At 43.5% G+C, this 15,284-nt stretch overlaps 1 protein-coding gene across 1 annotated transcript in view; it reads left to right on the top strand.

Annotated features, from left to right (window-relative positions):
• Positions 1–4,925: 4,925 nt before the first annotated feature.
• The window catches only part of HMCN2 (hemicentin 2), a 177,385-nt gene continuing 167,026 nt past the window's right edge, over positions 4,926–15,284 (top strand). Inside the window, exon 1 of the mRNA XM_027869654.1 lies at positions 4,926–5,184. Coding sequence (XP_027725455.1) covers positions 4,926–5,184 — 259 coding nt within the window. The remainder of the gene's footprint in view (positions 5,185–15,284) is intronic.

The following is a 15,284-nucleotide window of genomic DNA, read 5'->3' as shown; positions in this document are numbered from 1 at the left end:
TAATCTAACTTCAAATACTAACTCCTCTTTACCACCTGTGTGGTCTTTTTAGCAAGTTGCTAAACTTCTCTGGTCTTCAGCTTTCTTATGTATAAGATGAGGGAGTTGTGTTATATGACCTCACAGGTCCTTCCGGCTTTTAGTCAATAATGCATCCAATCAAACCCATAGTGGGAAAGAATCTACTGGAACATACCCCTCAACTAGTCATCTGACTTCTGCTTGAGAGGGGTCTCACTACCTCTCCCGGCAGCCAGTTGTACTTAGGGGGAGTTAGAATAGTTAGGAAATTTGTGATGACATCAAGCCTAAATTTATCCAGTTATGACTCCTATCCAGTGTTCTTAGCTCTTTCCTCTGGGACTGAAAAGAACAAATTGAATCATTTTTCCATGTGACCAACAGCCTTTTAAGTATTTGTAGCCTCAGTTCCCAGCCCGAGGGCTTGGCTGTGCACTTAGCTTAGGTGCTTAATAAATGCTTTGTTGATCTCTCATATCCCCCACCCCCATCCTGCCCCATATCTCACCCCCACATACACCTTTTTTTTCCAGGCTAAACATTCTCAGTACCTTTAATCAGTACTCACATAGCATTGACACAGGAACTTTCACCATTCAGTTGTTCTCCTCTGGACCTTCCAACTTACCTGTCTTTCCTTAGCTAGGTTTTGTATCAAAGAATTCAGAGCTGGATGCTGTTGGCCTTTAAAATATACCTTACTTCACTGCTAATTAGCTAATGGAACAGAGAACATGAATAGATACAGTGGAAAGACGGCTGGATATGGAGTCAGAGGACCTAAATTCAAATTCTGCCTTAGCCATTTTCTACCTGTATGACCTTGTGCAAACTACTGAGGTGTAGCCAGGAATATGCTGGCAAACATTTGACAACTGACTCTCCAGGGGAAAACAAGTGCATGTGATACATCTATCTATCTATCTATCTATCCTTCTATTTATCTATCTATCTGTCTATTTATCTATTGGAGGCAATCAGGATTAAGTGACTTGCCCAGGATTGTACAGTTAGTAAGTTTCTGAGGTCACATTTGAACTCAGGTTCTCCTGACTCCAGGGCTGGTGCTATATCTACTGCACCAGCTGGCTGCCGCCACATTATACATTTTTTTTGGCGGAGGCGGGGCGGGGAGGCAATTGGGGTTAAGTGGCTTGCCCAGGGTCACACAGCCAGTAAGTGTCAAGTGTCTGGTCTGAGATCCGATTTGAACTCAGGTCCTCCTGACTCCACAGCCTATTCACTGCGCCACCTAGCTGCCCCCACACTTCAGACATTTTTAAGTTTAAATTGCCTTAATAACATTTTCTCCATCACTTCCTTAAATCTAGACAATCAACAAAACAATAAATCTAGCTCTGATTTATAGTGTTTGCTGATTTCTAAGATACAAGTGTTCACACTGAAAATTTAACAATCAGCTCTCCTGACCTAGCCAGTATGAGCCAGCTCTAGCACACCCCTGGATGTGTCTACCTTATCCTTTATGATAGGATTGTGCTACATGACCTCTAAGGTTCCTTCTGATTCTGTATCTAAGATCCTATGACCCACTATGTCCAAGGACTCTAGTGTGGGGGTTTTCATGGCCTTCAAAAATTCACCTGTCTCCATCCAGGTGTACCTTAGGCTCTTTCTGTACACCTGGGCTTTCTTAAGGTTCACAAGCTAAGCTTTACCATCAAGGTCCCCCTCATTCCTTAGGGCTTTTTTTTCTCTTCTGAGGATGTTAAAGCTCAGCTTTTAGCCAAGGACCAAGAATCTAAGTGACAAAAGCTATTCTGTCACTGTGGCTTCTCCTTCATCTCTCCAGGTCTCAGTTAATCAGGGTGTGAGTGCAGGATTGTGAAAAGAGGTAGTAGTCAGAAGAATGGGAAGTGACTCTTGGCACTGATCCTTGCTAATGGTGAGACTGTGGGTAAGCCACTTAATGCCACTACCCCCAGCCTCAGTTTGCTTCTCTGTAAAATGGGGATAATGTCAGCACTACCTTGCTCACGAACGTTGGGCATCAAATGAGGTGATGCTTGAGAAATGCTCTGTGAACCTTGAAGGGCAGTATAAAGGTCAGGGGTTGTCAGTGTTTTCTTGCCTCCTACCTTAATGATGATACCTTTCCAGTTTGGTAGGCTTCTGCCATTTACAAAGTATTTTCAATTCATTATTTCATTTGATCCTCAAAGTAGCCTCTCCCGAGCTCATAGGATTTCAAGCTGGGAGGATTCTTAGAGATCATAGGTACAGAGATTTACCTGTGGAAGGCACTCCAATAGTCATTGAGTCTGACCTCTTTTTACAAAAAGTCCGAGGCTGAGAGAGGCTGACTTGGTTTTTCTCATGTTTTAGTGGAAAGAGTAAATTTCAATCTTGCTCGTGACACTGGATAGCCATATTACCATGGGTGATCTACTTGACCTTCCTGAGCCTCAGTTTCCTCAGTTGCAAAATGGAGATATTAATACTGTAGTGTCTGTCTCACTGGGTTGTTTTGAGGATTGAATGAGGTAGTGTAAGGCCAAAATACTTAATGTTTAAATAGTGTTTACGATAATATTTATTAATATTAAACAATCATTGTTAGTAGTAAGTTGCAGAGCTAGGATTGGAATTCCTATTCACTGAAACACCAAATATGGACTTTTCCCCTTCTAGGGCAGGGTAAGAGGTCATCATCATGATTTTTCATAAGAGAGGGATGTCTAAAAGAGTTTGGAAATGTTGAGATCCTTACCCAAAAGTCAGGAGCTGGTGCCTGGGAACTGTTTGCTCTCCTCTCTTCTCCTCTCTTTTTCTTCCCTTAGGGACTGTCTACAGAATTAGGGCAGGGGGAGGAGATAGGAGTAGAGGCTTTCTCTGGGAGAAGCAGACTAAGATCTACATTAGATTCTTTCTCCCATCTAGCCCCTGATTTCGCTCATTAAAGTCTTGGCACCTATTTGTGAGTGAATGTGGGAAAAGATTCCTTGGGCTAGAATTGGGTGGGGAGTCATAGAATCAGAGTTGGAAGGACCCTCAGTGGAGGACTCATCTGTCTTGCTCATACTTGATAAAGAATCCCCACCACCATAGATCAGATCCTCTAGCCCTTGCTTGAAGACCTCCAAGATAGAATTCACTGCCTCCCAAGGCAATCATTTCCACTTTTTGAGTGCTCTAAAGGTTAGAAAGTTTTCCCTGACCTCAAGCCTGAATTGACCACTTTGACTTCTACCCATTGCTGCTTCTGCCCTTGGGGCCAAAAACCAAGTCTGGTGTCTCTCCCAGGTGACAGCCCTTGAGGCAGTTATCTCTTCCCTCCTCAACCCCACCCCCCAGCATCCTCTTTTCCAAGGGTGAACATCCCAACTTCCTTCAACCCTGATCCTCATAGATAGCCCATTCAACAAACAATAAATTGAACAGATATTTGTCAACAGCCTCCCCAGTTCAGGGAATTGTGCCAGGCCATGGGAGGCACAGGAAATGTCAGGATTTGAACTGGGCAGGGGCTTAACAAGCCTTTGCTGCATTGCTTAGATAAGATAGTCTCCACCCTCATTGAGCTATAGTTGCCATTCAGTTATTCAGTTGTATCTGACTCTTCGTGACCCCATTTTGGGGTTCTCTTGACAAAGATACTGGAGTGGTTTACCATTTCTTTTTTCCAACTCATTTTACAGATGAGGAAACTGAGGCAAACAGGGTTAAGTGACTTGCCTAGGCTCACACAGCTAGTAAGTGTCTGAGGTCACATTCGAACTCAGGAAGATAAGTCCTCCAGACTCCAGATGGGGCACTCTATCCATTGTGCCACCTAGCTGCCCATTCTATGTAGTGGGGGGTATAGAATACATACACAAAGAACCACAATATGGGAGTGGATACAGAACAAGTCACTTCATTTTTGGAAGACTCATTTTTCCTCACCTGTAAGAAGAGGATAGTAGCAACTACATTATCTACCCCAAAGGAATGTTTTGAAAAAACAACCCCGACATTAACAACATAAATGAACATTTATCAATTTAAGGTTTATTAAGTGTTTTGTTCACAGCAACCTTGTTTGGTAGATAATTATTTTTTGTTTTATAGATGCTTCTTAATCTAACAAACATTTATTAAGTACTTGATCTATTAAAGCACTGTTCTGAACTCGAGGATACAAAAACAAAAGGAAAAAATAGTCCCTGCCCTCAAGAATCTTACATCCCACAGAGAAGTAAACCGAATCAGAGAGGTTTGTACAGCGCACTAAACTTTTCGAAGTATTATTATAAGAAAGTGTGAACCAAGAGCTTCGTGTTTTACCCTAAAGGCCCCCTCTGGAGCGCTGTCCTGGGGAGCAGAGGCACAGGTGTCCCTCTGCGATCCTTCCTCCCCTCTTTGTCGCCCCCCTCCCCGGCCGGCCATATTTCTGTACTTCCCCTTAATTCCCATTTCTTGGCTCCTTGGCTGAGGCTGCTTCTCCTTCAGCTGTCAGCCCAGTGTCCTCCCCTAACCTCCCCCAGCCAGAGAGGAGCAGAGCAGAGCGCAGGGAGAAGGGAAAATTTGAGTCACGGGGGATTGGGGGGAGTCCGAGGGGAGGGGCGGGAGGCAGGCTCGTGGCCCCGCACACAGTGGGCTTTAGGATCCGCCCAGGCTCCCACTCGAAGACTGCAAGCCCCTTTCCCACACGCACGAGCTGTAGCCCGAGGCCTTGCAGGGGCGCAGACAGAGCTGTGGCTGCTAGTGCTTTGCGCTGCCCTGACTTGTGCGCTCGCCTCTCGGGGCGGGCATCCAGGAGGTCTTTTTGGAGGGGGTCGGGGTGGGGGAGAGCTAGTCAGAGCAGTCTCAGAGTGCTGAGGGAAGCTGAGAATATCAGGAGGGCACCCCTTTTTTCTGCTTCACCCCAGAAGCGGCTACAAGTGTGCGCTCTCAGCGCAGGCATGACGCCCGGGGCGCTGCTGTTGCTCCCAGGGCTAGGGCTGCTGCTGCTGGTGGCAGCGGCTGCTGGGGCGGCTCCAGGGAAGTCTGTACTCCCCGCCTCCGGAGATGCCACCCTGGCTTTCGTCTTCGATGTCACTGGCTCCATGTGGGATGACTTGAGGCAGGTGGTCGAGGGTGCCTCCAGGATCCTGGAGCGAAGCCTCAGCGGGCGAAGCAAAGCCATCGCCAACTATGCGCTGGTGCCCTTCCATGACCCAGGTACTCTGTTCCTCCTTCCCCTGAGTTGAAGTCACCTGATGGTCTAGCAACCCTGTGCTCGTTCGGTTTGAGCGCGCCAAACCTTGGAGGATCCATCTGGGAAAGCTCAGAGGTCCCAGATTGTGCGCTCTGAGCGAGGCTCAGGCACGGTTAGGAAGACCTTTATCTCCCTTCCTCGCCTTCGCCTCCTAGCCCTTGGGGAGTTCTCTGCCTGAACACCCAATGCTCCTTCTCTTTGCTTGTGCTCGCAATCCGGGGTACAGAACCTTTGTGCTCCCTGACTGTGCACTCAGAGGAGATTTGAGCAGTCTTCCTTGGGAACCCTGGCATGCCCTCCCTGCCTGAACTCAATGTAGAAAAAGTCACCTCTGGGAAGGTCCTAGGGCTCACTCTCTGTACCCCTTTGACCATGCTGACTGATATCTGAACTGTGGAAAGTCAGATGGGGGACTCTCTTGGATGGCTGGAAAATCTCCCTCCTCTACTGTTGGGATTGCTGAATAACCTTCTAAAACTGGAACTTTGAAGGGTGACTTTCCCACTAGACCTGGGTGATGTCCACCCTTAGCTCTCACACCTAAAATCCATCTTCCACCACATTCTCAACTATTCAGTCTCATGCAAAAACAGGGCTAGACATATAGTATAGACATAGAGTGTATATATATATATATATATATACACACACACACATATTCACACAATATTATATATACATATAACATATATAATAACATTATATACATTAATATATACAATGGGAGCAGCTAGATGGGGCAGTGTGCCTAGTACAGTGCCTAGTACACAATAAGTGCTCTATAAATGTAGCTATTCTTCTTCTTCTTAATTTTTTATGCAAGTGTATTTGACCCTTGCAGGCCTCCCTATAATAGGAGGAAGGAAGGGTGGGATTTGCTATTCCCACAAGGATCAGACACTCAGGGCTCACCCAGGGAAAGAAGTCAGGGAATATTGGGAGGAAATGAAGAAAGATACAGTTCCTTTCAGAGTTCTAACTCTTTTTCTATGACTGATACTGATTAGATTCCTAAGCCCAAATTCACATACCCGCCTTTTCCCTTGATTCTTGGCTTCTACCTCCACCCAGATATTATTCAACTTTGTCCTCTGAGCCAGCAAAGCATCTGATCAAAAGCTCTGACTTGCTTTTTCTGGTTCAGTCTAGGAAAGATTTTTTCATTGTGGAGTAAGTCAAAGTTGGGCAGGGTTATCATTCCCACTGTTGCCTTCTAAGCCTCAGAGGATGAGCCTAAGTGTGCCCTGGAAGCCATACCTGAATGGCAGCCATCCATACTGTGCTCATACCTTCCGTCCATGCCTCTACCTTCCCCCCTGGGCACTTGGGTAGAGAGATGCCTCCTAGCTTGCTTCTTGTTGTTCCCTTTCCCATGGGTTTTAATTTGTCTACTAGTTAGCAAGTGAGATCTCACTGTGTGTTGGGCCCAAGTACTGGCTGCCATGAATGATACAGAAAGAAAAAAGAAAGATGATACAGACCTTGCCTTCATGTTTACAGTTGAATTAGAGAGTTGAGATATGCCCCGGAGGCAGAATAGTTATGTGTTAGAGACGTTGGACGTGGAGTCCAGGGACTTGGTTTCAAATCCTGCTTCTGATATTTACAAGTGTGACTCTGAGTAAATCCCCTGAGCATTCTGAGCCTCAGCTTTCTTAATTGTAAACTGAAGCTGTTGTGTTCAGTGACCCCTAAGGTTCCTTCCAGCTCTAAACCTATGCTTTTATGCCAGGTCAAACAATAAGTGTTGTTCCATTATTTCAGAGCACAAGTCTTAACTGTTGGCCCAGCGATCCCTACGGTAGTGGTATTCAGATGAATTCAGTTGAATTCAATTCAATAAGCATTTATTAAGCTCCATGCTAGGCACTGGGGAGATACAAAATTAAAAACAAAAACAGTTCCTCCACTCAAGAAACTAAATTCAACCAAAGCATCAAAACCAGGGGATCCTCAGGGCAGGGCATTGACTTCTCTGGTGATGGTGAAAACTAGCATATTTTCCCCAGTCCCTCAACATCTTCCCCAGCTCCATTCCCCATATATCCTGTATGGTAATACAGGTTAGTGGAAAAAGAGCTTGTCGGTAGCCAGGAGGCCTTGGTTCAACGCTTGGCTCTGCTGCACTCATGGTGTTTGGCCGTGTAATTGTGGGAGAGGCATTTACTGCTTTTACTCTGTTTCCTTACCTGAAAAAATGGAAGCAATAGTTCTTATGCTATCTGCTTCACAAGACTGTTGTGGAGAAAATGCTTTGTAACTTGTAAAGTACTCTATCATTTTCCCAAAATGTGTGTTAAATTTTTCTCTTTGGATTCAGACTCAGTTTTGGAAACCTCCCATTCTGGTTCCCTTAGCTGCTCCTTCCTCACTTGTTCCTAGGTCAGCATCACTACCTTATTGCTATGGGTAGAACTGGAAGGGACCTTAGAGGTCATCTCATCCAGCCTCCTTTATTTTACAAGTGAGGAAACCAAGGCCCAGGGAAGAAAGTCTTGCTCAAGGGCATACAGGAAATGTGAAGCTGAGTTGAGATTCTAACTCTTCCAAGTCCTCTGGCTCCATGTCCAGTATTCTTTCCACTGCCTCACCCTTCCTCCCAGTATCTCTGGGAACCTCGTGCTTTCTCCTCCTCATCCCTCCCACCCCAATGCCATAAAAAACTCTTAGGCATTGGTCACTTCCCCCACAGAATCATAGGATCTTGGAAGCGGAAGGGCTCTTGAGTTTGACTGGTTTTGAATGAGAATTCTTTCAACAATCCAGTCAAGAAAGAGTTATTTTAGCTTTTTCTTGAAGTCATCCAGTGATGGGGGACTAGTTACTTTCCCTTACACATTTGGATAGTTTTTATTGGAAAGTTTTTCCTTCCATTAACCCCTTATCTATCCCTTTTTGGGCAGATAGGTGGCACAATGGATAGAGTGCTGGGCCTGAAGTCAGGAAGACTTCTCTTCCTGAGTTCAAATCCAGCCTCATATACTTACTAGCTGTGTGACCCCGAGCAAGTCACTTAACTCTGATTGCCTCAGTTTCCTCATCTGTAAAATGAGCTGGAGAAGGGAATTGGAAACCACTCCAGTATCTCTGCCAAGAAAACCTCAAATGGGGTCACAAACTGAAACAACTGGACAACATCTCACTTCAGTCTCCGCCCGTTGCTCCTAGGTCTGTTCTCCAATCCAAACAAGTGAAGTCTTGTGCAGATGGTGCAGTGGACAGAGAACAGGACCTGCAGTCAGGAGTTCAAGTTCAGCTTTAGGCACTTCCTAGGTCTGTGACCCTGGGCAAGTCACCACCCCTGTCAAGTCTCAGTTTTCTTATCTGCAAAATACAGACAGTAATAACACCTATGTCCCAGAGTTTTTGTGAGGAAAATATGAGAAAATATTTGTAAATCACTTTGTAAACCTTAAAGTATATAAATGCTTCTCTTCCTTTTCCTCCTCATTATACAAGCACCACAAACATGTCTGGTACAAGTGTTTGTAAGGTGTTCCCAACTACCTAGTATAGGAAAGATGGAGACCTCAGAACTCAATGAGAAGCTGCAAGGGAGACCAGGAGGCTATCTCTGGGAGAAGAAGCTAGCTGTCTAACAGCCTCCTATTTTAGCTAATTACTCCTGATAATTAGGCTTTACTTTTTTAATATCAGTTTCCTTTTTTATTATGAACTTAGCAGACATGAACTTGTATATTAAATTGTGAACTTCTTTTATGTACAATTTTTAAGGCATATGTTAAATTTCACATCATAATAACAAAACTATTCTGCTTGTCTGTGTCTTCTTATGTCTTCCATGTAATTTAAAAATACTTCATTGATGCTCTTTTCTTCTTCTTTTTTTAATCACTATTATTACCCACCAACTTCTCTTCCCCTCAAAATTCTCCTTATCAGAAAAAAGATTGTCAACATATTGGCTACGCTTGAAAACGTACATCTCATTTAGCACCTCTAGTTGACTAGGTTTTTTTCAAAATTAAATTTTTTTCAGTGAACAAAAATCTTCCCTTCCTTGCCCATTGGAAAAAAAGTGAGAAGAAAACCCCATTTTTGTAATAAAAAAGTGTAGTCAAAATAAATTCCTGCATTGGCCAAGTCCAAAAAATGTGGCTTGTTCTGCACTATGAGCCCATCGCTTCTCCGTCAGGAAGTGCACAGCATTCTTTATCAACAGTCCTTTACTGCTGGTCATTGCATTGGCCAGAGTTCCTAAATCTTTCAAAGGTGTTTGTCTTTAAAATGTTGTTGTTATTATATAAGTTGTTCTCCTGGTTCTGGTCCCCTCACTCGTCATCTTTAGCACTCAGAGCAAACAGTATTTCCTACATGAGATCTTTCTTGATCCTCATGTCCTTACTACCAATGCCTCCCACTACCATCCCAAATCCTTACATTTACTTTGTTTATATGTTATATTTACTCATATATGTACATGTTATTTCCCCCCAAAAATGTAAGCTCCTTGAGGGCAGGGATGGTTTCATTTTTCTTTGAATCCCCAGGAGCTAGTGCAGTGTCTAGCACATACTAGACACTTAAATGTTGACTGATTGAAGGAGCTTACGTGTTACTGAGAAGTTGGGGGAGGGATACAATATCTAAATAGTTAATGCAAATATAAAAATAGAGAAAATTGAAATAGATAAAGAAAGAGAGCCTAAACAATTAGGGAAAGCAGGGGTTAAGAAAGACATCCCATAAGAGGTAGAACCTAATCTCAGCCTTGAAGGAAGCCCAAAATTCTAAGGGGAAGAAGTGAGGAGGGAGTGAATTACAGGGAAATGGGAGGAGGGAGCGGGAGCACAGCCTATGAAAGGGAAGAGTGGTTATCTTCTTTAGTTCTTCTCATGCTAGTAGCCTATCTCCTTTCCTGGGCTGTTAAGTGTCTCGAGAACGGGGACATTCCTATTGCTTTCTTTAGCCTTCCCCTTCCCAGAACACTCAGTTTAGGATTCTGTACAAGTAAGCAATCAATCCTTCTCACTGTCTGCTTGAGAGCTATAGGAAGCTTCAGAACAGAAAGTGCCCTGTGCATGTGTATGTGTTTGTGTGTGGGGGGAGGAGGGGTGAGTGTGATGGGAATGGCCTGTGGTGCTGATGGGCTCTTTGAAAAACCTTTGAGTGACATTGCTATTAACTAGTCTCCCATGATAAAATTAAGATGGGAGAAAATCAATCTTTCATGTTAGAAGAAAATCCAACTATTTTGCTAGGTGCCAGGGTACAAGTCATCTCCTTTTAGATTCAGAAGCCTGTGCTGATCCCAGCAAAGTGCTAGGCAGAGATACTAGTCATTGTGCTAACATAGAAAAATAGGCAAACAAGGAGCTGTGTCTGGTTTGTGGAGAAAAGACCTTCACTAAAGGACTGTTACAGCAGGTTTCTCTCTGTCTCTCCTCTCCCTCCCTCCTTCCCTCCCTCTATTTCTCTCTCTCCCTCTCTTTTTCTCCTTCCCTCTCTTTCTGTTATTCTCTCTCTCATTTTTGCTCTCATGCTTTCTCATTCTCTGTCTCTGTCTCTGTGTCTCTCTCTCCCTCTCTCCCTTCCTCCCCCCATTCCCCCCTCCCCATAAATGTGGTTGGTGAGGTAGATTTTCAGAATGCTTTTATTGGTGAAGAGATAAGGAGTGAAGAATGTCTGTATGTCACTCTGTACACTCTCAGGTAGTCCCCAGTGACTCCTGAATCTGAATTGTTTCCTCTTGCTTGAAATGAGGTAGCAGGGACATCAGGTACCAAGCTAATGTCTGTGCTGGGGCCCATAAGGAGTGGCAAAAAGGCAAAAATGAAACATTCTCTGCTCTCAAGGAGCTTACATCTTATATGAGGAAGCAATATCTGTGTATATACCCACACCCACACCCACACCCACACACACACACACACACACACACACACGCACAGAGTAAATTCAAGATTATTTTTGGAGGGTGAGAATGCTGGAGTGGGAGGGGGTCAGGAAAGGCTTTATCTAGATTCTAAAAGATGGTATTGCAGCTGAGTTTTGAAGGAAACCAGGAATTCTAAGAGGTGGAGGTGAGGAGGAAGTACATTGTTGGCATATGGGGCACAGCCAGTGCAAAGACATGGAGATGGGAAATGGAGTATTGTGTATGAAAAACAGCAAGGGTCAAAGGTCTTATTCTATTTTGGTTCCTCTGTCCCCATTCAACAATGACTCCAGTGACCCTCAGGTAGCATTATTATTATAGGATTATACTTCTACATGTATGTATATTTGATCCTATCTCCTCCCCTCTCATTCAGCAGATTGCCCCCACACGTTATTCCCCCCATAGTTGCTAATCTTCAGTCTTTCCCTCTGTATTAGTTCCTTCCCTGTTGCCTAAAAACATGCCCATGAAACCCCATTTAAAAAAATCCTCATTTGACTTGATCATCTCTAGAAACTGTCATCCTAGATCCCTTCTCCCTTACATAGTCATAAATCCTAGGAAAGCTGTTAATTCTTATTACTTGTACTTCCTCTCCTCTCAGTCTGGCTTGCTACTGCACCACTCAATTAAAACTGATTTTTAAGTTTACCTGTGATATCTCTTAATAGTGCTTTTTAAATTTAAAAATAATTTTTTGTTGAAATCTTGTTTTTACATCACCTACATTTATTAATATATCCCTCCCCCTCTTCTTTCCAGAGAGCCATTCCTTTTATAATAGAGATTAAAGAAGAGAGGAGTGAGAAATAATACAGCAAACTAACCAGACTATTGAGAAACATGCAGTGTTGCGCAGTATTTTTTTTTTTTTCTGGATGAAGTGCAAGGCTAATAATGAGATAGAAAACTCAGATCTGTTCAAAAGGTAAAGAAATTTTAGTTTAGGTGAATTGATGTATTCTGGCCCACTGTTTTAGTTAGACAGAACTGTTTCAGTTAGGGTAAAAGTGGATTTCCCCTTTTGCTGAGATTTCCCTAGGCAGAATGATATAGGTATAGATAAGTCTCTTTGACCAAGACTTAGTAATCAGTCACATTCCCTAGTCCTCATTAGAATAAGCCCACCTCTTATTATAATATTCATTCTCTCATTACTTGTTAACCAATCAGAGTTGATTGCCACTGTCAGGAACACCCACTCTCCCAAGGGCATATAAGTGTTAAATGGTTTCCATGAGGGGTCCTTGGCATTTGAGACTTATACTGACCCCTTTTATTAATTATTCACTAACATGATCAACAAAATGACTGATTATGCAGAAACTATGTCTCTCAAACTTTTTATAAATCACACTGGTAACTGATTAGCTATGGGAAGGGAGGGAAATGAATGACTCTCAAGGATGACCCAGAGGCTGAACACCTGGGTGATAAAAAGGTAAGGGAGTTCAGATCAGAAGAGGGGTAGGATTGAGGACAGATAGGATGAGCACTGTTTAGGACATGCTAAGTTTGAGATGTCCACCTTCTATCCTTGCGCTTCTGTCCAGGTTGTTTCTCCTGCCTCTAATGTACCCTATTCTCCCCTCTACCTCTTAGGATTCCAATTGATGGGCATCCTCTCAACTTCCAACTCCTTGCCACCACAAAAAGAGCTGCTACAAATATCTTAGTACATGTGGGCCCCCCCCCCCCCATTTGTATGATCTCTCTGGAATATAGCCCCAGAAGCAGTCCTGCACTTCAAAGACTGCCTTACCAACCCACAGACTTTTGAAAAAATCCAGGTGCTAATTCAATAATCGATAATTAATATAAGAGAGAAATAATCCTTTCTCTCACCAAATAATGTCAATTTTACCTCCACAATATCTATTATATCTATTTCTTTTTTTCCAGACCCACAGCCATTCATTACTCTAATTCAGGCCTTCATGGCCTCTCACCTGGACTAGTGCAACAGCCACCTCATTAATCTCCCTGCCTCAAGTCTCTCTCCTCTTCCTCTATGCTCCACACAGCTATTGAAGTGATGGTTGGTCTGACGATATTACTCTACTACTCAATAATCTCCAGGGACTCCCTATTTCCTCTACAATCAGATACAAACTCAATTTGGCATTTAAAGAAGCCCCTTTAGGACCTGGCTCTAACCTACTTTTTGGGGCTTATTATACGGTACTTCCCTTCATGCATGCTATGGTCTACCCTAAGCAGCCTTCCTTCTGCTCTTCACATGTGACATTCCACCTCCTATTCCTGGCCCTTTGTCCAGGTTGTTTCTCATGCCTCTCATGCACCCCTTCCTTCCCTCTACTTCTTGGGATTTCTAGTTTCCTTCAAAGTTCAGCTACAGGATGACTTTCTACATGAAGTCTTTCCTCATCTCACCACCAAACGATCTTGTATTTATTTTTTATATACACTTACAAATTTATTTTTTTTTCTCCCTCTAACCTCATAGAATGCAAACTCTATGAGGGTAGGGAATGTTTCATTTTTGCCTTTGTATTCTCAATGTATAACATAGCGCCTGCCACATAGTAGGTGCTTAATAAATCTTTGCTTAATTAAGATCCAGAGCTGGAAGGAATCTTAATCATCATCTCCTTCAATTACTTCATTTCACAGATGAAGAAGCCGAGGCCCAGAGGGAATAAATGATTGCTATCATTTTTTGCACTGGGTTGAAGCGAGCCATGTTGACTGGATTACTGTACGGGGTGAGGGAGGGTGAGAGAATAGGATGGGCTCATCCCTGGAGTTCTGGCAGATCCCTTCCAGCTTTAAATTGGTGATCCTCATGTGATTCTTAAAGCAGGTTATAGGAAAGCTCATCAATATTTGCTTCCCGTAAGAGGAGGGCTCCCATGAGTCTTGGCCCCCGAAGAAAATGTGTCTAAGTAGATGACTCCTTGTGGCTTGGGGGAGTATTTTGCTGGGAGTTTGCCAGCAGACTTTGGGGCTTTGACATGCACCTGGGCTCAATGTCTTTGAAATTCCTACTGCCCAACTCATATATCCAGGGAGCAAATCCATGTGGTGATGTGATTTCCCAGAACCCAGCTCTATGCCTTGCTCTTAGGGGACGCAGAAAACATGTCCATGTGGTCAGTGGCTAGTCTTCTGTGCTCTGGTTTCAGTTGCTTAGTGTGAAGTAATAAGGGGACCAGGATTAGGAGTACAGTGTGCTGCTTATCACAGACAAGTAAGGTTCATACTGTTCTTTGGCTCCATACTTCTCCCTAGACTCTGGCCAGCCAGTGTATACCACCTCAAAGAGGAGCAGGAGAGAGAATATGGATGGTTTGATGCAATCTTATCCTTACCACTGAGAAAACACCCCCAACCATGGTATGGTCCATGAACAGTGCAATAGTAGGGAAGCATCTTCTTTTTATGGACAGGACACCATGTCTCATTATATACTGAGGCAGCTAGGATAGAGCTCTGGACTTGGAATCAGGAAGACCTGAGTTCAAATCCGGCTTCAAGACACTTACTGGTTGAGTGACCTTGGGCAAGTCATTTAACTTCTATTTGCTTTAGGTTTCTCATTTGTAAAATGGGGATAATAATAGCACAACCCTCCCTCCCAGGGTGTGAAGATCAAATGAGATAATATTTATCAAGTGCTTAGCACAGTGCCTGGCACATAGTAGGTGCTTAATGAATACTTGTTAAATCTAAAATCTAATATACTGTCTGGGGGACTTTCTGTTCTGAGCCAGTATTGACTGGACAGAAGGAGGAAGGGACCCATGTTTCCTGGTGCCTTGCTCTAACTCCTGCTGATGAGAATGTCTTCTATTGCTTGGGGCACCTTGGCATATATTACTGTCTCTGGCCCTTTCTTCCTGAGTAATGACAGTGGATCAGGCACCCAGCAAAACAAATGGAGCTGATGTGTTGGCATTAATTAAAAATAAGGACCATCATCTATACTGTCTCAACTGTCTGGAGAGTTATTGAAATGGGATGCACACTCATAGTCTGGTGGAAAAACTAATTCAGCTGTGACTGAATTAGAGAACCTGGCTTCCTATCCTTTTCTGCCTCTTTCTTTCTTTCTTTCTTTCTTTCTTTCTTTCTTTCTTTCTTTCTTTCTTTCTTTCTTTCTTTCTTTCTTTCTTTCTTTCTTTCTTTCTTTCTTTCTTT

Source organism: Vombatus ursinus, unplaced genomic scaffold (genome assembly GCF_900497805.2).
Source record: "Vombatus ursinus unplaced genomic scaffold, bare-nosed wombat genome assembly UNPS02014793.1, whole genome shotgun sequence".
NCBI lineage: Eukaryota > Metazoa > Chordata > Mammalia > Diprotodontia > Vombatidae > Vombatus > Vombatus ursinus.
Note: the sequence above shows the minus strand (reverse complement) of the source record. Positions and strands in the feature narration are given on the sequence as shown.